The 27,430-nt window shown below is 45.2% G+C and overlaps 1 protein-coding gene across 1 annotated transcript in view; it reads left to right on the top strand.

Moving 5' to 3' along the window:
• Positions 1 to 1,996: 1,996 nt before the first annotated feature.
• PSMD2 (proteasome 26S subunit ubiquitin receptor, non-ATPase 2) overlaps positions 1,997 to 27,430 on the top strand; it is a 50,416-nt gene continuing 24,982 nt past the window's right edge. Inside the window, exons 1-9 of the mRNA XM_058189237.1 lie at positions 1,997 to 2,183; positions 6,226 to 6,282; positions 7,823 to 7,987; positions 9,568 to 9,689; positions 12,815 to 13,039; positions 14,151 to 14,309; positions 18,993 to 19,137; positions 23,394 to 23,454; positions 25,023 to 25,169. Coding sequence (XP_058045220.1) covers positions 2,031 to 2,183; positions 6,226 to 6,282; positions 7,823 to 7,987; positions 9,568 to 9,689; positions 12,815 to 13,039; positions 14,151 to 14,309; positions 18,993 to 19,137; positions 23,394 to 23,454; positions 25,023 to 25,169 — 1,234 coding nt within the window. The 5' untranslated portion in view covers positions 1,997 to 2,030. The remainder of the gene's footprint in view (positions 2,184 to 6,225; positions 6,283 to 7,822; positions 7,988 to 9,567; positions 9,690 to 12,814; positions 13,040 to 14,150; positions 14,310 to 18,992; positions 19,138 to 23,393; positions 23,455 to 25,022; positions 25,170 to 27,430) is intronic.

The following is a 27,430-nucleotide window of genomic DNA, read 5'->3' as shown; positions in this document are numbered from 1 at the left end:
GAGAACCGGCTTTGCAGCAGAAATGTTGTGCTCAGTTGTGGTCGCAAATCAAGGACTAGCCTGACTAGGATGGCTCAGTGCCTAAGACGCTGAGCTTATCGGCAGGTTCGACGGCTCGAATCCCTAGTACAGGACTCCTGCGTGAGCAGGGGGTTGGACTAGATGACCTCCAAGGTCCCTTCCAACTCTTATTATTATTATTATTATTTATTTGATTTTTATACCGCCCTTCTCCCGAAGGACTCAGGGTGGTGTACAGGCAACAGTAAAAAACAGGCAATACAATGTACAATTTAAAATGCAAATTAAAAAACTTATTTTATAATTGTCCTAAAAAGTTTAAAATATATAATAATCTAAAACCCCCATTTAAAATTATTAATAGAAACTTTAAAATCGATAAAATTTAAGCCAGCCCCGCGCGAGTCAAAAGATGTGTCTTCAGTTCGCGACGGAAGGTCCGAAGGTCAGGTATTTGGCGTAAACCCGGGGGAAGCTCGTTCCAGAGTGTGGGAGCCCCCACAGAGAAGGACCTTCCCCTGGGGGCCGCCAGCCGACATTGCTTGGCGGACGGCACCCTGAGAAGTCCCTCTCTGTGAGAGCGTACGGGTCGGTGGGAGGCATGCGGTAACAGCAGGCGGTCCCGTAACTCTGCTATTTATTTATTTATTTATTTATTTATTTATTTTATTTATTTATTTATTATTTATTTATTTATTATTTTGATTTATATACCACCTTTCTCCCGAAGGACTCAGGGCGGTTTACAGCCAGGTAAAAACAAAACTACAAACATTAAAAACATTTTAAAAAACTAAATTCAGTTTGGCTAAGAGAGCCTAAAAAAATTCTAATAAAAAAAAAACCCATTAAAACTATTAGGCCAGCCCTGCGCGATGAAACAAAAGTGTCTTCAGCTCGCGGCGAAAGGTCCGGAGGTCAGGGAGTTGACGTAACCCTGGAGGCAGCTCGTTCCAGAGGGTTGGTGCCCCCACAGAGAAGGCCCTCCCCCTGGGGGGTCGCCAGTCGACATTGTCTGACCGACGGCACCTGAGGAGACCCTCCCTATGGGAGCGCACAGGTCGGTGAGAGGCAATTGGTAGCAGCAGGCGGTCCCGTAAATAACCCGGTCCTAAGCCATAGAGCGCTTTAAAGGTGGTAACCAACACCTTGAATTGTACCCGGAAGACCACCGACAACCAGTGTAGCTTACACAGGAGAGGTGTTATATGGGAGCCTCAAGTTGCTCCCTCTACTACCCGCGCAGCCGCATTCTGGACCAGTTGGAGCCTCCGGGTGCTCTTCAAGGGGAGCCCCATGTGGAGAGCGTTGCAGTAGTCCAGTTATTTTTACAGACTACCCATATTGTATTTTGGCTGATGTTAAGAAGCCAACTTTTCTAGAATATCTGCCTTCAGAAGTTGTCGGCGCTTCATCGCTGGAAGCTTTCAAGAAGAGACTGGCCAGCCATCTGTCAGAAATGGTGTAGCGTCTCCTGCTTGGGTGGGTTGGGATGGACTAGATGACCTACAAGGCCCCTTCCAAGTCTTGTTAATCTGAATCTGTAACTGGAAACGGAGCCAAGAAAGTATACCAGGGCTCTCCAACCTTGGCATCTTTAAGCCTGGCGGACTTCAACTCCCAGAATTCCTCAGCTTGGGAGTTGAAGTCCCGCCAGGCTTAAAGTTGCCAAGGTTGGAGAGCACTGAATTCTGGGAGTTGAAATCCACCAGGCTTAAAGTTGCCAAGGTTGGAGAGCACTGAATTCTGGGAGTTGAAGTCCGCCAGGCTTAAAGTTGCCAAGGTTGGAGTGCCCTGAACTAGACTCTCCGCCTGCAGACGCTGAGCGATGGGCTCCTCCCCTCCTCCCTCGCCCCTCCCACGCCCCTCGACGCCGCCCTGCGTCCGCCGGCGTTCGCGCCCCCTTTCCTCTCTCCCCGAGGCACGGATTGGCTGGCTAAGGCTCCTCCCCGTTGACGGCCCCGGGCGCATGCGCAGTGCCTCCGTCGGCCTCTGAGAGGAAGCGGCTTATGATGGAGGACGGAGGCGGCGGCGGTAGTAGTCAAAGGCGGTGTCAGGCCGGGGGCTCCACGCCCGGCTCCGGAGACGACAAACTGGCGGGGCCCTGGAGCAAAGACAAGAAGGATCCCAACGCCCCCGCGGCGGACAAGGAGCAGGAGCTGGTGAGAGAGGCCGGCGGGGGCAGCCGAAAAAGCCGCGCTGAGTCACGGCCAGGCCCGGGAGCCGGGAGAAGCGCTTTAACCCGGCGCTTCTCTCCGACCCATCATCCGCAGCCCGGGGCTTGGAGATCCTACGCGGGGAGCCCTTCCTCGCCGGCCAGGGCTGGATAAGAGAAACTCGGCTGCATCTGAGCATGTGCAGAGTGGCGGCCGGGGGTTTGGGCCCGGTCAGTCGCACTCGGCCCAATCCCACCTCACGGGGCGGTTGTTACGGTGGAAATAAGGAGCCTTTGTTGCATGTTGGGCCGCCTTGAGGAAGCGATAAAAAAAGAACGGAAGGCGGGATACAGATAGTCCTCGACTTACGACCCCCATAGATTTCTATTGCCAAGCGAAACGGTTGTTCAGTGGGGTTTGTGCCCCATGTTACGACCTCGCTTGCCACAGTCGTTAAGTGAATCACTACGGTTGGGAAGTAAGTCACGGTAGTCCTTTTTGCCTCCAACTCTGCTAACTAGCCATGATCTATATCAGGGGTCTTCAACCTTGGTCCCTTTAAGACTTGCGGACTTCAACTCCCAGAGTTCCGCAGCCAGCAAAGCTGGCTGAGGAACTCTGGGAGTTGAAGTCCGCAAGTCTTAAAGGGACCAAGGTTGCAGACCCCTAATCTATATCTTTTGTCTCATAGATACAACAGCTTCTGCTCCTTCTTCCCCGTCCAACATTTGTAGGCAACATTCTCATTGTGTCAAAATTATTTGGATACTTGCTGGTTAGTTTCAAGGTAACCCCAACACATCCTTTGTCGCCACAGGGGTGCGGTGGCTCAGTGGCTAAGACGCTGAGCTTGTCAATCGGTTAAGCGAATCTGGCTTTTCCATTGACTTTGCTCATCAGTATGACTGTAACTTTGTTGCTTGTATCCTTACTATTGATAACTGATTGGTTCCCGATTGCTTATTTGTACACTGAGAGCGTATGCACCAACGACAAATTCCTTGTGTGTCTAATCACACTTGGCCAATAAAAAATTCTATTCTATTCTATTCTATTCTATTCTATTCTATTCTATTCTATTCTATTCTATTCTATTCTATTTAGAAGGGTTGCAAAAGGGGGGGGGTCTTACATGACCCCACAACACGGCAGCCGTCATAAATACAAGTCAGTTGCTAAGGGTCTGGATTTTGTATCAGGTGAGCATGGGGGAATAACGGAATTTTTGTAAAAATTATAGAATAGAATAGAATAGAATTTTTTATTGGCCAAGTGTGATTGGACACACAAGGAATTTGTCTTGGTGCATATGCTCTCAGTGTACATAAAAGAAAAGATACATTCATCAAGAATCATAAGGTACAATACTTAATGATAGTCATAGGGTACTAATAAGCAATCAAATTATACTAGGAAACAATAGAATAGAATAGAATAGAATAGAATAGAATAGAATAGAATAGAATAGAATTTTTATTGGCCAAGTGTGATTGGACACACAAGGAATTTGTCTTAGTGCATATGCTCTCAGTGTACATAAAAGAAAAGATCAAGGTACAACATTTACAACACAAATGATGGTCAATATATCAATATAAATCATAAGGATTAAGTGTGAACCATAAGGCATAAGTCACTTCTCTCGGTGACAGAACTTTGAACGGTCACGAAAAACACTCTTGTAAGTTGGGGACTGCTGGTATAAATAAATAAACATTTGCCTAGGGCTGAATCTTTAGCAACACCTGCTGTGGCTTGCCTCTGTGTGCGATCGGTCAGCCTTTGTCCTCCTTTTGAGAGAAGGGCATGAATGGCTGGTGAAAATCCAGAGTTTGGGCAGGTGGGCCAAGTTCCAGCCCGTGTTCGGAATAGGCGACCTCGGAAAGCAGCAAAATGAGCGTTTGGGTAGGGCGTGATGACAAAACAGGTGCCCTGTCCCTTTTAAAGGAGACCCTTCCCAGTGTTGGCAATGAGCTGGAAAGCCATAGGACAGTGTTGGCGAACCTTTTCGACACCGAGTGCTGAAACGGGCGCATGCGCGCGGGAGCACCAAACACCACAAGAGTAGTTCCCCGGCGCGCATGCATGCACGGGGAAGCTGAGCTTCCGGTTTCCAGCATGCACATGGGCGCCCGTCACTCTGTTTTCCGGTTTCTGCCATGCATGCGTGCGAAGACCAGCCGGCCAGTGTGCATGCGTGCGCCAGAAACCGGAAGCTCAGTTTCCCGGCGTGCACATGCACGCCAGGGAAATGCTCTTCTGGTTTCCGATGCTCCCGCGCGCAAGAAGACCAGCTGGCCAGCGCGCATGTGCGCACCGGAACCCGGAAGAACAACAGGAGAGATGGCTCTGCATGCCACTTCCAGCACATGTGCCATAGGTTTCCCACCATGGCTGTAGGATTATTATAGTTAGTTAGTTAGATGTTTATGTAATTTATATTGGAGGCGGTGACCTTTCGAGAACTGTATGAAATGAAATTTCATTTTTAAAGTATGCTGATTATTGTACATTTAAAGTGACAATAAAGTTATTCTATAAGTCTTAAGTTATAAGGCCCTCTTTGGTCACCAGCACATTTCCAAATCTTCAGTGGTTTCCCCAGAATTGCTCCCCTGGAGAGTTAAACAGAGGCCTTGTCATTAAAAAACTGTTACTGAGATTAACAGAATAACAGCGTTGGAAGAGACCTTGGAGGTCTTCTATCCAACCCCTTGCTCAGACAGAAAATCCTATACCATTCCAGACAAATGGTTGTCCAGTCTTCTTAAAAACCTCCCGTGTTGGAGCACCCACAACCTCTAGAGAAGTTGTTCTACAGGTTAATTGTTCTTACTGTCAGGGAAATTCCTCCTTAGTTCTAGGTTGCCTCTCTCCTTGATTAGAATAGAATAGAATAAAAGTTGGAAGGGACCTTTGAGGTTTTCTAGTCCAACCGCCTGCTTAGGTAGGAAACCCTACACCACTTCAGACAAATAGGTATCCAACATTTTCTTAAAAACTTCCAGTGTTGGATCATTCACAACTTCTGGAGGCAAGTTGTTCCGCTTGTTAATTGTTCTAACTGTCAGGAAATTTCTCCTTCATTCTAGGTTGCTTCTCTCCTTGATTAGTTTCCACCCATTGCTTCTTGTTCTACCCTCAGGTACTTTGGAGAATAGGTTGATGCCCTCTTCTTTGTGGCAGCCCCTCAAATATTGGAAGACTTATCGTGTCACCCTTAGCCCTTATTTTCATTAATCTAGACATACCTAATTCCTGCAACAATTCATCATGTTTTATCCTCCAGTCCCCCAAATCAACTTTGTTGCTCTTCTCTGTAATCTTTGTACAGTCTCAACAGCTTTTTTATGTTGTGGTGACCAAAGCTGGATGAATTCCAATGTGATGGTGGCTTGTGGGAGATTAAATACTTAGAACAACAATAAGGAGCAGGTGGGATGCTTCTGTGTGCTTTCCTGGTTTGGCTTACTTGCTAGATCTGCCTGAATTTCAAAGGAAATATTGGCATTTGTGATATTAAGCCTGTGGTTTATTGCTATTTTTTCTCAATTGGCTTAATGGAGATTTCTCTCACCTCTTGAATTTCATAAGTTTCTATTTTCAGTTGCATATATTTAGTATTAAATTAAATTACAGGTTTTTTTGGTGTTTTTTTTATTTGCATTTATATCCCGCCCTTCTCTGAAGACTCAGGGCGGCTTACACTATGTCAGGCAATAGTCTTCATCCATTTGTATACTATATACAAAGTCAACTTATTTCCCCCAACAATCTGGGTCCTCATTTTACCTACCTTATAAAGGATGGAAGGCTGAGTCAACCTTGGGCCTGGTGGGACTTGAACCTGCAATATTGCAGGCAGTTGCTGTTAATAACAGGCTGCATTAGCCTGATGAGCCACCAGAGGCCCCTTTGTCACCTTGCTGTTGAATTGCTGTGTATTCCTGTTTCATCCATCAGTTCAGTTACAGTTCAGAATAGTTGAAAGATTTAGGTTTTCAGAGAGGCCTGGATTTTCACATTTTTTCCCCTTCATTCTTTACAGTCTGAGGAAGACAAACAACTACAAGATGAGCTGGAAATGCTTGTGGAACGCTTGGGAGTAAGTTCTCTTCTTGACTGTGAACTTGTGAGATATCAGAATATACTTATTTTCCAAGTCCAGGAACTATGGAGCTTCATACATCAATAAACCGCACACTATACTGTAGTGACAATCCTATGTATAATACAAGTAGTCCTTACGACCACAATTTCTGTTGAGTGCAAAATTTCTGTTGCTAAGTAAGACAATTTATTAAGTGAGCTCCGCCCCATTTTATAACCTTTCTTCCTACAGTTGTTAAATGAATCACTGCAGTTGTAAAATTAGTAACAGGGTTGTTAAGTGAATCTGGCGTCTCCGTTGGGTTTGCTTGTCTCAAAAGGTCACATGACCCCAGGATACTGCAACTGTCATAAATATGAATCAAGAGTCAAGCATCTGAAGTTTGATCATGTGACTATGTGGTTGCTGCATTGGTTGTAAGTGTGAAAAATGGTCATAAAGTCATTTTTTTCAGCACCATTGCAACTTCAAACAGTCACTAAACAAACTGTTGTAAATTGAGGACTGCCTGTATATTCTGTCTGATAACAATAGCTTGCACGTTACGGGGTCTACCCTGTTCTCATAATGAAATTAATTCCCACTAGTTGACAGTGTTGATCCATCCAAAACTCTAACCTGCTATTTATAAAAATGGTATTTTAAGTAAAACTGTCAACAGATAGTACAGATAGTCCTTGACTTGTGACTGTCACAGACCCCAGAATTTTCATTTTAAGTCATGATGATTGTTAGTGGAAGCACCTACGTTGACTGGGCCCACTTTTATTACTTTGTAAAACAGATGTTTCAATTGGTTCATAGTGGTCATAAATCTAAAACTTCCTTTGCATGGGTTTTGTTTTTTTTGTTTCAAATCTTAATAACTGCATTCTTAGATGATCTCCAAAGCAGCAGAAAATAAAATGGGACAATTGTTATATATGCTTTATTCGTAAAAGGGAGGGTTCCATTAAAGAGACTTCTGAGAAGCAGCTTAGACACCTTCCTATTCAACAGTTAGGAGAGTAACATGGAAGAAAGCTCTCAGCATTGTTCTAAAGTATGAAAAATGTCTTGGTGATTTTTGTCTGACTATTGTGTGACTAAGAACAGCATGGTGGCCTAGTGGTCAAGACCCTCCCCACTTTGGAGATTGAGAGTTCAATCCTAAATAGCGGCGGATGTTTCTTTCCTAGGGCTCAAATTAAAAATATCTGCTGCAAACTCCGCATAGGCATCAGGAAGGGCATCTGGTCAGTAAACGCTCAGCTCCATCCAATTGCACTAACTCTACCTGAATAAGGACCACAGGGTGATAAAAAGGAAGGGTTTTTTGTTATTGTGTGACCAAAAATGGTGGATAGACAGTTGCCTAACCCGTCAGGACTCTTCTTAATGCCTGTTTCTAGTAAATATGCTCTTAGTGCAGGTCCCATAGCAAAGTTTTGAGCTGATTCATCCTGGCCATATTTAACCGAGGCAGCCATTTTGCAGGGAGGGCTTGGCGGGTAAATTTTTGTTTCCTTCCTAATAACAACCGATCGGATTGCAGGAGCAAGACACGGCTCTTTATCGTCCTGCCCTGGAGGAACTTCGCAGGCAGATACGCTCTTCCACGACCTCCATGACTTCCGTCCCCAAGCCCTTGAAGTTCCTACGGCCACATTACGGCAAATTGAAAGAGATCTACGAAAACATGGCCGCAGGGGAGAACAAGGTGCGTAGCTTGGATTGATTTGAGGAAGTGTTGGTGCTACTTTACCATTTTTCGTCTTTTTGTCCTTTCCAACAGTGAGCAAATTGGTTGTCAAAAATCTTAACTACCCATTTACTTGCTTGGCTCCTTTTTCTTTGCCTCAAGGATCAATCTATTCACAGTAGACCTTCCCATGATTGGCCAAGCAGGTAGATGGCTCAGTGGCTAAAACCCTAAGCTTGTCGATCAGAAAGGTCGGCAGTTCGGCGGTTCGAATCCGTAGTATAGGTCTCCTGCGTGAGCAGGGGGTTGGACTAGATGACCTCCAAGGTCCCTTCCAACTCTGTTACTGTTACGATCTCCAAAATGGTTTTGTGGAGCACGTATCACCTCTCCTACGGGAACTGCATGGGTTGCCATTCGTTTCCGGGTGCTATTCAAGATGCTGGTTGTCACCTTTAAAGCCCTTCATTGCTCGGAACCAGATTATCTGAGGGACCGTCTCTTGCCAGTCACATCTACCCGACCCACTAGAGCGGGGATGCAAGGAATGTTGCGCATCCCACCCCTAAGGAGGTACATCTGGCGGGACCCAGAAGAAGGGCCTTCTCCACGGTGGCTCCCTTACTCTGGAATATCATTCCCCCCAGAGATTAGACTGGCCCACACTCTAACACTATTTCAGAAGGCCTTGAAGATGTTCTGCCAACGGGCCTGGGGAACCCAGAGCGGGATGGAGCCCATGGTTTGGTATGAATGTGTGTTGTTGCCAGGATGAGAGGGTGGGGGTTATTTTTCTTATTACACTAGACATAAGTAAGATGCCAAGATATTCAGAAATATTAGACAAACAGGGAAAACTCAAAAACATTCAGACATTAAAGAGGAACAGGGAATATCGATAGATTGGTGGCCATATTTACAATTGCAATCCAGATATAAGAAAGACATGGAAGAATTTGGAATTGATTTGGAACCAAACCAACTAGACAAATTATTGATAGGCCCAGAAGGAAAATTAATATCTAAATTATATAAATACCTACTAGAGTTTGATAGAACGGAAGAGGTGGTGAAAGAAATGATGATTGCATGGGCAAAGAATGTAGGGCGCAATATAGATTTAGATAATTGGGAATTAATCTGGAATAAAAATTTAAAATTAACCAAATCTACTGCTTACAAAGAAAATCAATATAAAATGCTTTACCGCTGGCACCTAGCGCCAGATAGGTTGGCCAAAATGTACCCGAACCTAAGTCCAAAGTGCTGGAAATGTAATCAACATCAAGGTACCTTCTTTCATGCCTGGTGGACGTGCCCCGAAGCGAAAAAAGTACCGGATTAAGATAACAGGGATGGTTACAGGATATAGCAATTTAGATTTTCTAAACAAACTAACTAAGTAACTAGCAGAACATAAACTGGGTGGCAAATGAGAGCCAGTTTGGCTACAGGGTAGCACCTGAGAGACCTTAGGCAATTAAAGCCAGTTGGGTGACTAGTCCCAACTGTCACTCTCTCCCAAGCCCCTGTCGAGCTTGGTTGACAAGCCGGTGGGTTCATTGCTTTCATAATCATTTCTTTTTTCCTCTTAACAGCGTTTTGCCGCGGACATTATATCCGTTCTAGCCATGACAATGAGTGGCGAGCGAGAGTGTCTGAAATATCGGTTGGTGGGCTCTCAGGAACCCTTAGCTTCCTGGGGACATGAATATGTGAGGTAAGGAGCAAGCTGAGATGTTCGATGATCTAGAAATCAATAATACAGGTAGTCCTCCACTTACGACCGCAACTGAGCCCCAGATTTATGTTGTTCAGCGAGAAATTTGTTAAGTGAGTCTTGCCCCGTTTTAGGACTTTTCTTGCCACATTTGTTCGGTGAATCACTGCAGTTGTTAAATTAGTAACACAGAGGTCCAAAGTGGACTTTCTGATTTTTTCTTTGAAGATATTTTGCTTGTCATCCAAGAAGCTTCTTCAGCTCGGGGAAGCTTCTGGGACGAGAAACTTTTCTTTTCTTCAAAAGAAAAACCAGAAAGTCCAGTTGCCGCTTGGAAAAAAAAAAAAGCACCTTTGGGACAACCCTGACCTGGATGACTGAGAATCTCCATAGACATGTAGTAACCCGTCTGTTACATGTAACACGGATGTGAAGGGAATCTGGCTTTTCCATGGACTTGTGTTGTGGCTCCAGCCCCCCCTCCCCGGACCTGGCCCCCTGCCAGAGAGTGACTGAGAGAGTGAGGGAGAAGGGCCGTCAGAGCTCCCTTCTGGAGGGCCGGCTTCCCTGGCTCCGCTCCAGGAGTCAGAGGCAGGCCAGGTGGAAGAGGTGACGAGGCCTCTGTCTCCTGTATCTCCTCCCACCCAGGAAACATTTCCAGACCCAGCTGAGGATAATCAGTCCTGGTTAGATCCCAGGTTTTGTAGACAAGAGAGGCAGGAACAACAGAAGCAGGGGTGGGGCAGGCCTAGAAAGTGCTGAGTCACGGAGCCACACCCCACAGGGTATAAAAGTAGGAGGGGCTGCTTTAGTGCTTCGTGACGAACAAATTAAACTGCCTAGACAGAACTTGAGCTGAAGTGCTGTTTATTCCTGATTTCCTGGTTGACATGCCGGCATCAAGAAAGATAACAGAAAAACCTTGGCAGACGCTCGCTGGGTTGCTGCCAGAGCTGATAGCTGCCGTGGACTCAATTGCCGGCTAATTAAGTCATTTCTCGTGCCTCCCGGACTGAGGTGGGGGGACAGAACAACTTGGCTTGCCAGAAGGTCGCAGAAGGGGATCACATGACCCCAGGACACTGCAACCATCATACACATGAATCAGTTGTCAAACATCCAAATGTAAAATCATGTGACCGAGGGGATGCTGCGATGGTCATAAGTGTGAAAAATGGTCCTACGTCAATGCCGTTGTAACTTTGAATGGTCACTAAGTGAACCATTCTAAGTCGAGGACTACCTGTACAGTTCTTTTGAACTACATAGTTCTTTTTCGTTGTTAAAGCTCACCTTTCATCCGCAGAGATGAACACAGCAAGCAGGAGACCCCGAGGTGCTGTCCCAATCAGCATTGCCTGAGCTTGGCTTACAGTAGTTCAGTGACAGCTAAACGTTTTGGCACCAAGTGCCAAAACTGGAGTGTGCATGCGCCGGAGCACTGGAACCCGATGTTCTGTCCCCCTTGCCTCAGTCTGAGCGATGACTTAATTAGCCGGCACTATCAGCTCTGGCAGCAAACTAACGAGCGTCTGCCAAGTGTCTCTGTTATCTCCCTTGATGCTGATGAGTCAAACAGTACTTCAGCTCTAGTCAAGCAGTTGATTTGCCTGCTGCGAAGAGGCACAGCAGCCCTTGCTGCTTTTATATCCTGTGGGGTATGGCTCCATGATTCAGCATTTCCTAGGCCTGCCCCACCCTTGCTTCTGTTGTTCCCGCCTCTCCTGCCTACGAAACCTAGGGTCCAGCCAGGCCTGATTGCCATCAGTTGGGTCTGAAGGCGTGGCCTGGGGGGTGTGAAAGAGTTAGGGGAAGGAGGCCTCATTATCTCTTCCACCTGGCCTTTTTCTGACTCCTGGAGCTGAGCCAGGGAAGCCGGTGCTCCCGATGTAAGTCCTGACGGCCCTTCCCCCTCACTTTCCAAGTCACTTTCTGGCAGGGGGCCCGGCTCGGGGGGCGCAGACACAACACCCGGAAGAGAGCAGCTGTCCGTGTGCGTGTGTGCAACGGAACCCGGAAGAGCAGCTGGCGATGGCACACATGCCCACAGAGAGGGCTCTGCATGCTACTTCTGGCACGTGTGCCATATGTTTGCCATCATGGTATTAGTTGTTTCTTCAGTACAGTCTCTTGCAGCAGGTATTTTATTAACCCAAGGCTGCTGATGTCTCTTTTGACAAATAATCTCTTATTTTCTACATACCAAACGAGTGACCCATTGGGATCCCCATATCAAAACAACTTATCTTACGTGTGGCCAGAATCTGAAAATAACGTTTAACACAGTGCAGTACTTAAAGCAAAATAGTTCGGTTGAGATTGGCATATGTGGGACTGATTGGGGGTAGGTTGAAATATAATTTTATCGTATTTTATTAATATATTAAATTATTGTATTTTATTCCAATTTCATTTTAAGTTGTATTTTATCCAATTCCATTTTAAATTGTTTTTATCAGATTTTAGCAATAGTTTGTGTCTGGAACATGGCTGAAGGGCTAATCAATAAAGTAAAACTCTTAACTCTGCTACAATGTCCTACAGCCAATGAATACTTCAGCTTCAACCAAAACAATACAAGAGCATACAATAGATACAAACTCATGGTAAACCGATCCAGACTAGACTGCAGAAGATATGACTTCAGTGACAGAGTGGTCAATGCCTGGAATGCACTATCTGACTCTCTGGTTTCTTCCCCAAACCCCCAAACTTTAACCTTAGACTGTCTACTGTAGACCTCACCCCATTCCTAAGAGCTCTGTAAGGGGCGTGCATAAGTGCACCAGCATGCCTACCATCCCTGTCCTAATGTTTTCTTTTATTCATAGCTTTTACATGTGTTTATAATTATGTTTACACTTGTATCTGTCATAAAATACGTGCTTGACAAATAAAATAAATAAATAAAAGAACTCTAAACTCTTTATTTGAATTGTTCCTTACAATAAAGCAGATGGGAAGATTTAAGGTCCAAATTTAGTAAAGATACCTCCATCATGGGCTGAAGAACAAGATATAAATTTGCCAGACCAAAAAATAAAAATAAAAAATGACCTACCATATAGGGAGTTTGTTTTGTTTTATTTTAAAACCATGCTGTTTCCCTTCTGTTGATGCTGCAGGCATCTAGCAGGCGAAGTCGCCAAGGAGTGGCAGGAAATTGACGAGGCAGACAAGTCCCAGAAGGACACCCTTCTAACTCTTGTGAAGGAGATTGTGCCGTACAACATGGCCCATAACGCTGAGCACGAGGCCTGTGATTTGCTGATGGAAGTTGAGCAGATGGATATGCTGGAGAAATATATTGACGACAATGCCTATGCCAAAGTTTGCCTCTATTTGACCAGGTGAGAGAACTGTACTTTCTGAGTTCGTGGAGTTCAATAAAAGTTGGCAAGGCTGAATTAGGCCATTGATACTAATCCTTGGTTGAACACAGAAATCCACATTAAAACATTCATGGTCAGTGGCACCAGATTTCTCTCCATAATTGGTTCTGCGGTTCAATTACCAAAGGTTTTTTTTTTCCTCCTAAGGCTTAACTAGAAATTACATTCCTGTCCCTCAGATCCTTTATTCTTTCTCTGCGCTCTGAAACAATGCAGAACAGAACTTAATCATCTTCGGTGTGCTCTCTTTTCAGATTCGTGAAGAATGCTATCCACCCCGCCACCTGCTCAAAACTATGTTTCCAGTTCCTTCCTATCTTATTCTTCCAAAATCCGAATGAACCTTTTTCTCTCTTAACCTTTATTTATTTTATTAGATTTTTATACCGCCCTTCTCCCGAAGGACTCAGGGCGGTGTACAGCCAAATATTAAAAAACACACAATATACAGATTAAAACAAAACTAAAACAAGCATATTACAAATGGCCAAAATTTAAAACAATTCAAGATCATAAAATTAATAAATAGCCCCAATTAAAAATTTAATAAGACTTTTAAGCCAGTCCTGCTTGAATAAATAGGTGTGTTTTCAGCTCACGGCGAAAAGTCCGAAGATCAGGCACTTGACGTATAACTAGCCATAATTCTAAAATTTATCAACCAGCTCATCGTTTTACAAAATGCTTCCCCACCACCACTCCCCGCCTTAAAGGAACCAATTCCCAATTTAGGTAACTTCTATATTTGCTGTGCAGTCGGATTTCTGTCTGCTTTAACTCTTCCGTGATGGTGTCATGACAAAATTGTGGCTCCGGTATGCCTCAGTATGCACATGGTGGTGATTCTTTTCTCTTCCTGCCCATCTACAGGATATTTTTCATAAGTTTGATTTTCTCCATCGCATATTGAAAAACTTTAATTTGACAGCAGGGACTGAGGGCCGCACTAAGGTTTTGGGGAGCTACCCCAAAGGACTGTGTAGCATTTGTGAAAAAAAGGAACAGTTGGCTAACAGCTGTAGTGCTAACCGGACTTCATTTGCTGCCTCTCCCTTTCTTATTTTTCAAGCTGTGTGAGCTACGTTCCCGAGCCAGAGAATTCTGCCCTGCTTCGTTGTGCCCTTAGCATCTTCCGCAAGTTTAATCGCTACCCTGAAGCCCTGCGTTTGGCCCTCATGCTGAATGACATGGAACTGGCAGAAAACATCTTCATTTCCTGCAAAGATGTGTAAGTAGCGCTCCCTAGAATTGGGATTCAGGGGTAGGTGAACTGAGAATCGTTAAGTTTAGAGCAGTGATGGCTAACCTTTTTGCTGTCGCGCGCAAAAAGTGGGAGCATGGGGAGTCGCGCGCGCATAATTCAATGCGCACCACCACCACCACCCCCGTGCATGTGTGCGCGACCCCCTTGCGCTTCCCTCGCTTTTGGCATGTGATGGCACAGTGGGCCTGGTAGGCCCGTTTTTCGCCCTCCCAGGTTCCAGAGACTTTCTAGGAGCCTGGGGAGGGCAAAAACGGCCTTCCCGACCCCCCCGGGGGGCCCTCCGGAAGCCAGAAATGGCCCATTTCTTGATTTCTGGTGGGCCCGGAAGGTCCGAAAATCAGCTGACCGGCGCACACATGCGTGCTGAACCTGAGCTAGGGCAATGCTCGCGTGCCCACAGATGTGGCTCCGCGTGCCACCTGTGGCATGCGTACCATTGGTTCGCCATCACGGGTCTAGAGCCTTGTCCAAAGACACGCCACAGTTCAGCCAACTTGAGGGTTGACAGACCTTTGGTTTCAGATAGATAAAAAAAGATGCTGAGACTCTAGAAAGAGTGCAGAGAAGAGCTGCAAAGATGATTAGGGGACTGGAGGCTAAAACATATGAAGAACGGTTGCAGGAACTGGGTATGTCTAGTTTAAGAGCCACAGTGGAGCAGTGGTTAGAATGCAGTACTGCAGGCTACTTCTGCTGACTGCTGTCCGCAAGCAATTTGGCAGTTCGATTCTGACCAGTTCAAGGTTGACTCGGCCTTCCACCCTTCCGATGTCGGTAAAATGAGGACCCAGATTGTTGGGGGGCAATATGCTGACTCTGTAAAACAGCTTAGAGAGGGCTGTAAAGTACTAAGAAGTGGTATATAAGTACAAGTGCTATTGCTATTAATGATAAGAAGGACTAGGGGTGACATGTTAGCAGTGTTCCAATATTTGAGGGGCTGCCACAAAGAAGAGGGAGTCAAGCTATTTTCCAAAGCACCTGAAGACAAGACAAGAAGCAATGGATGGAAACTAATCAAGGAGAGAAACAACGTAGAACTAAGGAGAAATTCCCTGACAGTGAGAACAATTAATCAGTGGAACAACTTGCCTGCAGAAGTTGTGAATGCTCTAACACTGGAGGTTTTTAAGAAGAGATGGAACAACCATGTGTCTGGAATGGTCTAGGGCAGGGGTGTCAAACTTGATTTCATTGTGGGCTGCATCAGGGTTGTGTTTGACCTCGGGGGGCCGGGGGGTGGGCATGGCCAGGATGGGTATGACCAGCTTAACATCACTCGTGTCAGGAGCACCTATGGATGCCCGAGTGCTCTGCCAGAGAAAACGGGCTCTCAAGCTCCGTTTTTGGCTGCCATGGCTTCTTGCACAGCCGAGTTCTGCCTTCACTGGCAGAGGCACCGCGGGCCAGTCCTTCCTTGTTTCTAGGGCAGCCCCGCGGACCAGATCTAAGCACCACGTGGGCCGGATGCAGCCCCCAAGCCTTGAGTTTGACACCCCTGATGTAGGGTTTCCTGTACTCCAAGGAAGACCTCCAAGGTCCCTTCCAACTCTGTTATTCTGGGACCAAGTCATTCATCAGGAAGGGGAGAACCTGGTAATAATAATAATAATAATAATAATATTTTAATTTGTATCCGCCCTTCTCCCGAAGGACTCAGGGCGGTGCACAGCCAGAATAAAAAACAAAGAAAACAGTACATATAATATTAAGAACAACCCCTTAAAAAACTTATTCGATTGGCCAAAAATTTTAAAATACAGTAACGCCCTATAAAAATTTATAAAATTTAAAACCCATAAAAGCAAATTAAAAATTTTAAAATCAAGCCAGTCCAGCTAGACGGAATAAATAGGTTTTAAGTTCGCGGCGAAAGGTCCGAAGGTCGGATAGTTGACGAAGTCCAGGGGGAAGTTCGTTCCACAGGGTAGGAGCCCCCACAGAGAAGGCCCTCCCCCTGGGGGCCGCCAGTCGACATTGCTTGGCTGACGGCATCCTAAGGAGTCCCTCTCTGTGAGAACGCATCAGTCGCTGGGAGATAGAAGATGGCAGTAGACGACTTTACGATCACAGCTGAGCCAAAAAAAAATTCTTTTTCTAAGCTGGGCAGTTAAGTAAGTTTTGCCGCATTTTACAACCTCGGCCGTTGAAAGACTGCGGGGTTTGCAAGCTTTCCAAAATTAAACATCCAAAAAAAAAAAAAGTGCAGCTGGAAGACTAAAGCCGCTGAAAGACTGAACCAGCAAAAATGAATGAAGACTCAGCATCCATCTTGTCTCCAAGCCTGGAACAGCAGACATTGTTTTCAAGGACTTCTGGAGCGATGGGAGCCCTGCAGAATTGCCTGAAGGATACAGAAGGGCAGATGCTGCAAGAGAGACAGCAGGCTGCCTAAGGATCCTGATTGCTTGATTGAGGCAACCTGGAGCGTGCCATCTCGACTTGATTCATTGGCCTTTTTTCAGACAGCAGGCCCTACGCCATGCACGGCTTTATAGATGGTCATCAGCATTTTGAAATGTAGCCAGAATTCAACTAGCAGCCCGTGCAACTCAAAAAGAAGGAAGAAGATACATCATTTTTAAAAAAATAAATAAATATTTATGAGCCCTCCTTGACTCCCATCTCACCTAGAAGTGACTGTGGGCGGCTTGCAAGCCCCAAAAGCCAATAAAAGATTAAAAATACTCATAATAAATACTCATAATAATAGTAATATTGTCTACACCACTGCATCAGTTATAGCTTCCAAGTGGTTTTCAAGGACAGCCCCATGCAGGGCATATTGCGGCAATCCATACTTGTTATGTTTATTATCTGGGTCCTCATTTTTTATTATTATTATTATTATTTATTAGATTTCTATACCGCCCTTCTCCCAAAGGACTCAGGGCGGTGTACAGCCAAAATAAAAACAAACAATACAATATACAATTAAAACAAGAATTAAAAAACTTATTACACAATTGGCCTAAGACTTTAAAAAACGTTTAAAATTCTAAAAACCCATTAAAATTCATAATATAAATTTAAAAACCAACAAAATTTAAGCCAGCCCCGCGCGAATAAATAAATGTGTTTTCAGTTTGCGGCGGAAGGTCCGAAGGTCAGATATTTGGCGCAAACCAGGGGGAAGTTTGTTCCAGAGGGTAGGAGCCCCCACAGAGAAGGATCTTCCCCTGGGGGCCGCCAGCCGACATTGTTTGGCGGACGGCACCCTGAGAAGTCCCTCTCTGTGTGAGCGTACGGGTCGGTGGGAGGCATGAGGTAACAGTAGGCGGTCCCGTAAGTACCCAGGCCCTAAGCCATGGAGCGCTTTAAAGGTAGTAACCAGAATAGAAGGTTGACTCAGCCTTTCATGGTTTACCAAGGTTGGTAAATCGAGGACCCAGATTGTTGGGAAGAAATATACTGATTCTGTAAACTGCTTAGAGGGGGCTGTAAAATGCTGTGAAGCAGTATATCAGTCTTAAGTGCTATTGCTATTCATACTTTTTCTCTCCTTTTTAAAATGGGGAACACAATCTTCTACAAAGAAGGAATCTGAACATGACTATGTCAAAGCTTCACGTATTTCCAGTTATCTTTTTAATAATTTGGCTCCGTCTACAATGACCAGTCGGAATTATGAGGACTCAGTTTAGAACCTCTATTAAGTACCAGGCTTTCATTCCAGAATAGAAGCAATAGATGTACAAAATAAAACAATGAATCGTAAATAATAGTCCAAAATTGATCCTCCAAGTCCAATATTACAAACTTCTAGGGGAAATTAAAATGTGGCTTAATTGAAATTGATACTGCTCAATGTTTGGAAACTAGGGTGAGGAACAGTAACTTTCAGTCAAACTTGCCAACGTTCTCGGTGATCAAGATCATCTTCCTGAGATGGGATATCTTATTTATTTGATGACATTTATTATGGCTGCCCACTGCAGCAAAGCTCTGGACTGCTTATGGAACCCATTGCTAAGTTAATTAAAAACATAGACAAAACATGAGTCTGGACTAAAAAATAGCCATTAAAATACAGCCCTCCCCTGCAAGCAAAGTTAGGTTTTAAGGGATTTAACTTCACCCTAACATCTGCTGCCTGCTGCCTGCCTGCAATTTGGCAGTTCGAATCTCATCAGGCTCAAGGCTGACTCAGCCTTCCATCCTTCTGAGGTGGATAAAATGAGGAGTCTAATTGTTGGGGGCAAGAGGCTGGCTCTGTAAACCGCTTAGAGAGGGCTGTAAAGCCCTGTGAAGCGGTATATAAGTCTAAGTGCTATTGCTATTTTGGAAATCCAGGAAGACTGAGCCCCATCCATCCCTCTGGGGCAGGGATCTTCCACCTTAGCAACTTTAAGCCTGGCGGACTTCAACTCCTAGAATTCCCCAGCCAGCAAAGCTGGCTAGGGAATTCTGGGAGTTGAAGTCCTCCAGGCTTAAAGTTGCCAAGGTTGGAGACTCCTGCTCTGGGGGATGCTATTAACTCCTGTAAAGCACAGTCACTTTAAAAAAAAAAAAGGAAGGCCACCAACAGGATATTGCTAAGATTTAATAAATAACAGTTCGACTTCACTATCTTACAGTCCAATCTAACTAATTTATTTGGGGGGTTGCTGACTGTTGTTTTTTTGTGTGTGTGTGTTTTTTTTGCAGAGTGGTCCAGAAGCAAATGGCCTTCATGCTGGGCCGTCACGGTGTCTTTCTGGAGCTCAGTGAGGATGTCGAAGAATACGAGGATCTTACAGAGATCATGTCTAACGTCCAGCTCAACAGTAATTTTCTGGCCTTGGCCAGGGAAGTAAGTTCTCTCGCACTATCACAAGGGGGTTGGTTTTTTTCCCTAGTAGGATTTTGAATCTTGAAAAAAGAAGCGGTGTGTGGAAATGACTTGCAGAAGGACCTGTTGTGACCCAGGGCCAAGTAGGTAGTAGCAAACTCGGTCAGTGTAAAAACAAACAAACCTTATTCGAACAACCTTGTTCCAATTAGGCAAACTGCTAAAGGCCTTTCTTGGCAAAAATTCAGAAGACACCGATACAAATGCAACAAGACAAAGCTATCAACGTTGTTTTCCGGCAAAGAGCCCAAACACTGTTGCTGGTCTTTTAAACCTTATGGGAGAGGCCAGTTATCTCTTGGCCCTACTCCGAGTCCTCCTCTTTGCTTGAGCTGCTCTTGCTTTCTGGCAGCTCTTCTCATGTGTGCATTAGGAACAGGCTCCTCCTATTCCTCTGCCTCACTACTGTCAGTCTCTGGAGGCTCTGGAGTCTGCACATCACTCCCCGATGGCCCTGGCTGCACCTCTGCCTCTGACGCAGAGCCCTCATCCGGGCCTTCCCTAGCCTTCAGGACTGGCCTATGTTTTTCCTCTGCCTCATCGCTGTCCGACTCCATTGCCAGCTCCGCAGGCTCCTGGCAGACCACAACAGGTCAATTTACCACAGGGTTGTCAAATTCATGGCCCGTGGGCTGGATGCATCAGCCGCTGGTCATGCCCATGCCCGGTTTAGCGAAGGGAGAAAAAAAGTTGTGATACATCACGTGACAACACCAGTTTGACACCCCTGATTTAGACAGGGCAAGGGATAAATGTTCAGTCAGAATGACAGTGAGATATACAGTAGACTCGTGGGAAAGCTTTTCAAGCAATCTGGCTTAATTTTAAGCAGTGCCTCCTAGCCCCCATCCTATAGCATTATTCTGCATCTTAGGGGTGAAATGTAAAATTTGTTACTATCGGTTCTGTGAGTGTGCCTTGGTAGTGGTGAGGGTAATGTGAATGGGTGGGTGTGGCCAACTCTTTTTTTTCTTTTAAAAGCATTTTTTTTTTTTTTGCCTAGAAAAAAATGCCTCTGCCGATCAGGCAACTCAGCCTTTTAAAAGAATTTTTTCTACAACCTCTTCGGCCGAAGAGATTGTAAAAAAAATGCTTTTAAAAGGCTCTGACGATCCCAGCTGAGCCATACGATCATCAGAGGCTTTTTTTTTTTTACTTTGAAAAGCATTTTTTCGGCCGAAGAAAAAATGCTTTTAAAAGTTTTTTAAAAAAACCCTCTGATGATTGCGCGGCTCAGCTAGGCATGCGGGGGTGGGGGGGAGCAGGGACTTTTGCTACCAGTTCTCCAAACCACCTGCCGCCATCGCTGCTGGATCGGGCGATCCGGTCCGAACCGGGAGCATTTCACCCCTGATGTTAGCACCATCTACTGTAGCAAACAAGAGCTGAGAATGCAGCCTGCCGATACTCTCAGTTTATTTCCTGATAGATTTTTTTCCACAATGGCCATTATGTTTTTGAAAAGAAGGTCAAATGTTAAGGAATAATAGAGGGCGGCCTTGTTTAGTGACTGTTTCGTTTAGTAACCATTCACAGTTAAAATGGTGGTTAGAGAGTAATTTTATGACCAAGTCCTCACGTTTATGACCTTTGCAGGTCAGTAATGCAAAGAAAAGCTGAAATAAGATCACAAGCTCAGGTGCTCTTTCACTTAGCAGCCGCTTTGCTTAACAACCACGTGTGCTGTCCCAATTGTAGTTGCTAAACAAGGACTGCCTGTAATACTGCCTCAAATTTAAGCCAGATTGAACATTTGCGTGGATGTTTTCACGGTTTTTAATTTGATGCAAGGATGAGTTTTAATCAGTTGTCAGGCATGGAAGGTTTTTCAACGTATCAATTTTGCTGTGGGTTCTTTTCGTCTTTTTGTTTTAACCTGGAATATTTGACTAGAATCTATCTTCGTTTTCAACAGTCAGGGTATTGAATGACGCAGTGGCATGCAAATGTAATTAGAATCTGGAAAGATTTAGCAAATTGTAAAAAGGATTATAGAGGTTAAAACTTGTGCATGATACAAACCACTCAGCTAAATACGTTGCAGTGAAGTTGTCTGGATAGAATGAAGCTTAAAGATTGCAGTTCTAAATATATTCTGTATATTTCATTGTAAGCCAGCTAAGCCATTTAACATTTAAATTGTGAGACATCATAAAGTTGGTTGTGTTGGCGTCTAGTTTTTGGAACCAAGTGCTCAGAAACTAAATATACAATAAAAACTTTTGAAATGGAAGCTGTCTCGTGCCGAAGAAACTTGTGGCTACACTGCAGTCGGAATTAAACACTGGCGTTGCATTGCTTTCTTAGAAATGCTGAGCACGTGTTTAAACATTTGAAGTCAGTGCTGGTCTACTTACGTATCATTTCTCCGCTCTCACCTCTTCTAACAGTCAAGGCTGCTTATTTGACATTAAATGCTATCTGGACAATTTAGGATAAAAAATGAGATTTCCAATACCTGTCCCCATTTCTAAATTTTAGGTACAGATAAAACATCTCCATATACTTGTTCATCTCCATATACTTGCGTGGGGTGATCAGTGATTTGATTCTAACCCTTGTTTTGTGACCACTCTTTGCAGCAGGGTGCAAAATAGTTTGAATTCAAAACAGTTCCTTGGAAGGGCTGTTCTGAGCTCACCTGGAATGTTCTGGCAACCGAACCGAGATGCCAGAGGCATTCTGAATGTAAAAACAGCGAAGTTCCGCTCAAAATATTTCCAGCAAGGTCAGAACAACCTGGTCTAACTTTGAAAGAGTTATTTCAAGATCGTCGCATTTCCCAATTCAACATGTTTCGCATTTCTAATGAACAGAAATGCTCAGCAGGGCGTCTTGTGTTCAGCAAGAGTAAAAAAGAAAAAAAAATGTGGTGTTTTTTTTTTAGTTTTCGGTAAACCTTTGATTTGGGCATTCATCCAACACAGTAGCACAGGAGACTCCTGTGCTACTGACAGTCCCTCAAAACTCATTTTTTCCCCCCCAGTTTCCCCAAGTTTTCCCTAATTGCATTGGTTGAAAAGTGGAGGGCGATTACTTGAGAATTGAGTAACAGAAAAATTACAAAGTGAGCCAACTTACTTCTCGCAAACGGTGGTTTTAAAACGATGCACTGTGATCTCCTGGGGAAGATACAGGCAGCTATAAGAAAGTTGGGTTTTCCTCAAAGGGACTGAAATGTGGGATGCTACATCATGGAAAATCAAAGCTTTGATTTGGGGTGACAGTGGGACGAGGGTGATAAATAAGATGAATTTTCCGTGTCCTCCCCCATCTAAATGAGGCTGTAGCTTAGTTATCACTTTACCACTGTATGCTTATTCTGCAAGTGAATGTGTTTAATATATTATATTTGAATAGCATTAACCTTGATGCTAGGGGTTGTTTTTTTTGGTAACTTAAAAGTGTTGTGAACCACACCTAGTTTGGTCATTCTGTGATTCTCTATATCAGGGGTCTCCAACCTTGGCAACTTTAAGACTCGCGGACTTCAACTCCCAGAATCCCTCAGCCAGCAAAGCTATCAACGTTGTTTTCCGGCAAAGAGCCCAAACACTGTTGCTGGTCTTTTAAACCTTATGGGAGAGGCCAGTTATCTCTTGGCCCTACTCCGAGTCCTCCTCTTTGCTTGAGCTGCTCTTGCTTTCTGGCAGCTCTTCTCATACGTGCATTAGGAACAGGCTCCTCCTATTCCTCTGCCTCACTACTGTCAGTCTCTGGAGGCTCTGGAGTCTGCACATCACTCCCCGATGGCCCTGGCTGCACCTCTGCCTCTGACGCAGAGCCCTCATCCGGGCCTTCCCTAGCCTTCAGGACTGGCCTATGTTTTTCCTCTGCCTCATCGCTGTCCGACTTCATTGCCAGCTCCGCAGGCTCCTGGCAGACCACAACAGGTCAATTTACCACAGGGTTGTCAAATTCATGGCCCGTGGGCTGGATGCATCAGCCGCTGGTCATGCCCATGCCTGGTTTAGCGAAGGGAGAAAAAAAGTTGTGATACATCACGTGACAACACCAGTTTGACACCCCTGATTTAGACAGGGCAAAGCTGGCTGAGGAATTCTGGGAGTTGAAGTCCGCGAGTCTTAAAAGTTGCCAAGGTTGGAGACCCCTGCTCTATATATTTTAAACATGGATAGTGGATTTATTTAACAATCAGGCGAAGACTTGTTATATGCATTAAAGACATCAGAGATAATTCTTCCTTTTGCCTCCAGCTGGACATCATGGAGCCCAAGGTGCCAGATGACATTTACAAAACACATCTAGAAAATAACCGTAAGTGCGGAGCTTTAAAATAGTGGGGTCCTTGCTGACTCTGGGTTCCCTAGAAAATTGATGGGATATCTTGGTTGTAACTCTTTGTCATCAGCTATGTCAGGAAATTGTTATTTGCCTAACTAGTTGGCCAGGCAATATATAAACTAACTATGTATGTTTGTAGAAAGGCATGATATTGCTTTAAGGCTGTGCTGCATCATGCAAGCATCCTGATTGGTTGAGCTCTGTAGCCAATGTATAAAAGGACTACTAAATTATGGCTTGTGGGGAATCTACAGGGACGCTACAGCATTGTAACCTGATGACATGCTGCAACTGTATATTTGAGCTTTATGATCGTTGCTTGATCATGGCTAGTTACTGATTCCTCAAGATACTGACTGTTGTGAATTGAACTGTGTTTTGCCGAACTGAAAGAAGACCTTGTTTGTTGTTGCAAGTCTACGTTGGTAAGAAGACTGACTGATTGACTTTATATGTGTATGACCTGGAATTGTTTTTGGACTATGACTTTGCCTTTTTCCCTAAAAGTAAAGGAATATCAAACCCCAGTTTGTCTGCAAGTGACTGTTATTGTATATAACCAGTCTCGGTCGTTTTCATGCGTAGGGTACTCTGCTCAACAGTCCACAATCTTGGTTGTGAACCCAGATTACCCTTAACAAGCTGGCAGAAGCACCGCAGGCTGGTCTTTCGCTGTTTCCAGGGTGGCTCTGTGGGCCAGATCTAAGTACCCCGCGGGCCGGATCCTCCCCCCCGCCCCGACCTTGAGTTTGACACCCCTGTTCTAGATCAACCCCCCCTGCTCCCCCACCCCCAGTCTTCCATTTGCCCATGGTTTGCGAATTACTGTCGTGTCCCACTCCTCCGCTGACGGCCGGGTCAGGGAAATCCGAATCAGGCATGCCTCTGCAGCTCTGCCAAAGTCCTAGCAAAGTCCTCAGGGCAGGCAGGAGACCAGAAAGTGACTTCAGCAAGATATGTTTAGACTTTGCCTGACTCAGAGAATGCCAGAAAGCAGATCCTTTATATAGGCCATGGGGTGTGGCTCCATGACTCAGCACTTATCCAGGCCTGCCCCTCCCTTCCTTCTGTTGCCTCCGCCTATCAAGTCTTCTGACGCGTGGGTCACTCCAGTCGGCAGCTGTTGGTAATTGACCTCCCTCAGGCTCACATGCTGTGGGGGAGGGGGAGGGGTCTAGTTGCTCTGTTTGCCTGGGCATGGAGCCAGAGCTGGAGGCTGGAGGTGCTTCTTCCTCCTCAGCCTGTCTGGGCATGGAGCCAGGGCTGGGGCCGGGAGGCATACTAGGACATTCCTCAGCATTCGGAAGCAGATAAGAAGGCCCCGACTGTGGTGAAAGCGGACGAGACACAACAATTACAAAATCCAGGCAACCGTGTCTATTCAGCGGGCAGCCAGTGACATTGCAGTTGTTTTGACGGCCGCCGCATCAGCCAGGCTGCAACTTCTTAAAAACTATCTTTCTGGCACAGCGCAGCATGTTTCACAGTTCTGATCTGAGGCAGGAGCAACCCGTTCATCCTTGCGTTCTCTGCTCCCTCAGGGTTCGGCGGTAGCGGTTCGCAGGTGGATTCAGCTCGCATGAATTTGGCTTCCTCCTTCGTGAACGGTTTTGTGAATGCTGCTTTTGGCCAGGACAAGCTGCTGACGGATGATGGCAACAAGTGGCTCTACAAAAACAAGGACCACGGTGAGGGAGGACAGAACCCCAAGAACTGGGGTGGGGATGGGGAGATGGGAGAAGGTGAAGACATTTTGCTCCAGAGTGGGAAACTTTGCTCTCGCAAGAGATGCTCTCTGGCAGTGAATTCATTGTTGAGTAGAATTTAGAACTCTGCTTCGGTGATCTGTTTTCTGAGATCCTGAAAACCCACTGGTGTCACTCAGCAAGTGGCAGAACGAGTTGATTTTCCCTGAACTCAGAAATCAAGAGAGTCAGGTCTAATTAGTACCAGGATGGTTGTTCTGTCTCCTTCCCCACTTCAGACCCATGAGCTGGCCTTCAGCCAATGGATTCACAGCTCTTATCAGTCCTGGCAGAGAAATCGCAGCTGCCTGCCAAAGTTCAAACAAATGACTCACGTAGCAAGACTTTCAGCTCTTTTTGAAACGGTTCAGCTAAACTTTTGCTTCCCGTGGAGTGAGAGCAGTCCCAAAGCTCCTTATATATCCTGTGGGGTGGGGCTCCTGCCCCATCCTTCCTTTTGATGATGCCGCCTCTCTAATCTTCTGAAGCACGGGTCAATTCAAGCTTGATTATTATTGTCAGCTGGGTCTGAAGGCGTAGCCTGGGGAAGGGAGGAATCAGGGGATGACGGCCTCATTACATCCTCCGACTGGTCTGGTTCTGGCTCCTGGAGCTGAGCCAAAGGAATCGGTGCTCCCGAGGTAAGCCTTACCGGCCCTTCCCCCTCACTCTCGGAGTCACTTTTGGGCATGGGGCCAGGTTCGGGGGCTGGAGTCACAACAATGGTAAAATCATCAGGAGACCTCAGAACTGGGATGGCATGATTCTGCCAGAAGAAATTGAAAATCATTTGTGTAGTCCTGCCAACAAAATTGCATGGACGTGTCCTTAAAAGCTATCCTGAGTATGGGTGGACTCGAAGTTTGATTCAAATTGCCTTTTATTTTATTGGTAGTGTGAATGCTAACAGTTGATATGGATACAATATTTGTAGCTCATAGTTTGAACTATGGGGTCCTTGGTGGTCTCAGCTCGGTGGGGTTTTTTTGCAGACATTTCATTACCAAAGTAGATAACATCATCAGAACTGGAAGAAAATGGGATTTGCTCTTCTTCTCATTCCTTCTCTCTCTCTCTCCCCCATCCCATCCCCGCCTTTCTCTCTCACACACACACTTACTCACTAGTGGCTCCTACCAATACTTCCACCAACACTGTAGGGCAAGCCATTAGCATATAGAAAAATAAGCGCAAACCCTACTCCCTTCTAGGACTGATCATGTTACCTAGACGGGTAGCAAAACATCTGCAAAAAACTCCCACCAAGAGCCGAAAGCACTAAGGACCCCCAGCGAAGAGTTGAATATGACAGAATGCTGCACAACGCTATGCAGGCAGTTGATTTATTTTTACACAGGCCAAACTTAAAATAGGTATAGTAGGAAGTTTAATTGAGTTCCAGCTTTTTTTTATTATTATTTTTATTTTTATTTTTTTTATTTGCATTTATATCCCACCCTTCTCCAAAGACTCAGGGTGGCTTACATTGTGTTAAGCAATAATCTTCATCCATTTGTATATTATATACAAAGTCAGCTTTTATTGCCCCCAACAATCTGGGTCCTCATTTTACCTACCTTATAAAGGATGGAAGGCTGAGTCAACCTTGGGCCTGGTGGGACTTGAACCTGCAGTAATTGCAGGCAGCTGCTGTTAATAACAGACTGTCTTAGCAGTCTGAGCCACCAGAGACCCTTTGGACTGCAAAAGGCAGATCAGTCCCTAGAGGACAACAAAGAGCTGCTTGTATCTCTTTGCTGCCTCTCGTGGCCGTCTGGAGTTTCTGCAGCTCAGATCCTCTGGTCTTATCCTAATATTTATAATGGCAGATGCCCTTTTATGAAGAGGGCTGTAGACTTCTCTTCCCACTCATCCATTGTTTCAGGCATTTTGCCTTCTCTTCCACGCCTTGAACTGAGCTTAAACAATTGGTAACTTGGAATGAACGCAGGGATGAGCAACCACTCTCCGCATACCATATTTTTCAGAGTATAAGACGCACCGGAGTATAAGACGCACCTTACTTTTTGGGGAGGAAAATAAGAAAAAAGCTGATTGGGGGTGGATTGGCCTCCCGAATACCCCCAATCAGCTGTTCCCAGAGGTGAATTTTAGCAACAGGTTCCTTGGTTGTGAGCTCTATGCCTTTCTTTCTTCTTTTTTTTTTTTTTTGGCTTTTTTTTCTGCCTCTGAAACTCTTGTTT

The sequence above is a fragment of the Ahaetulla prasina genome, chromosome 6 (assembly GCF_028640845.1).
Source record: "Ahaetulla prasina isolate Xishuangbanna chromosome 6, ASM2864084v1, whole genome shotgun sequence".
NCBI lineage: Eukaryota > Metazoa > Chordata > Lepidosauria > Squamata > Colubridae > Ahaetulla > Ahaetulla prasina.
This window is presented reverse-complemented; position numbering and strand designations above follow the sequence as displayed.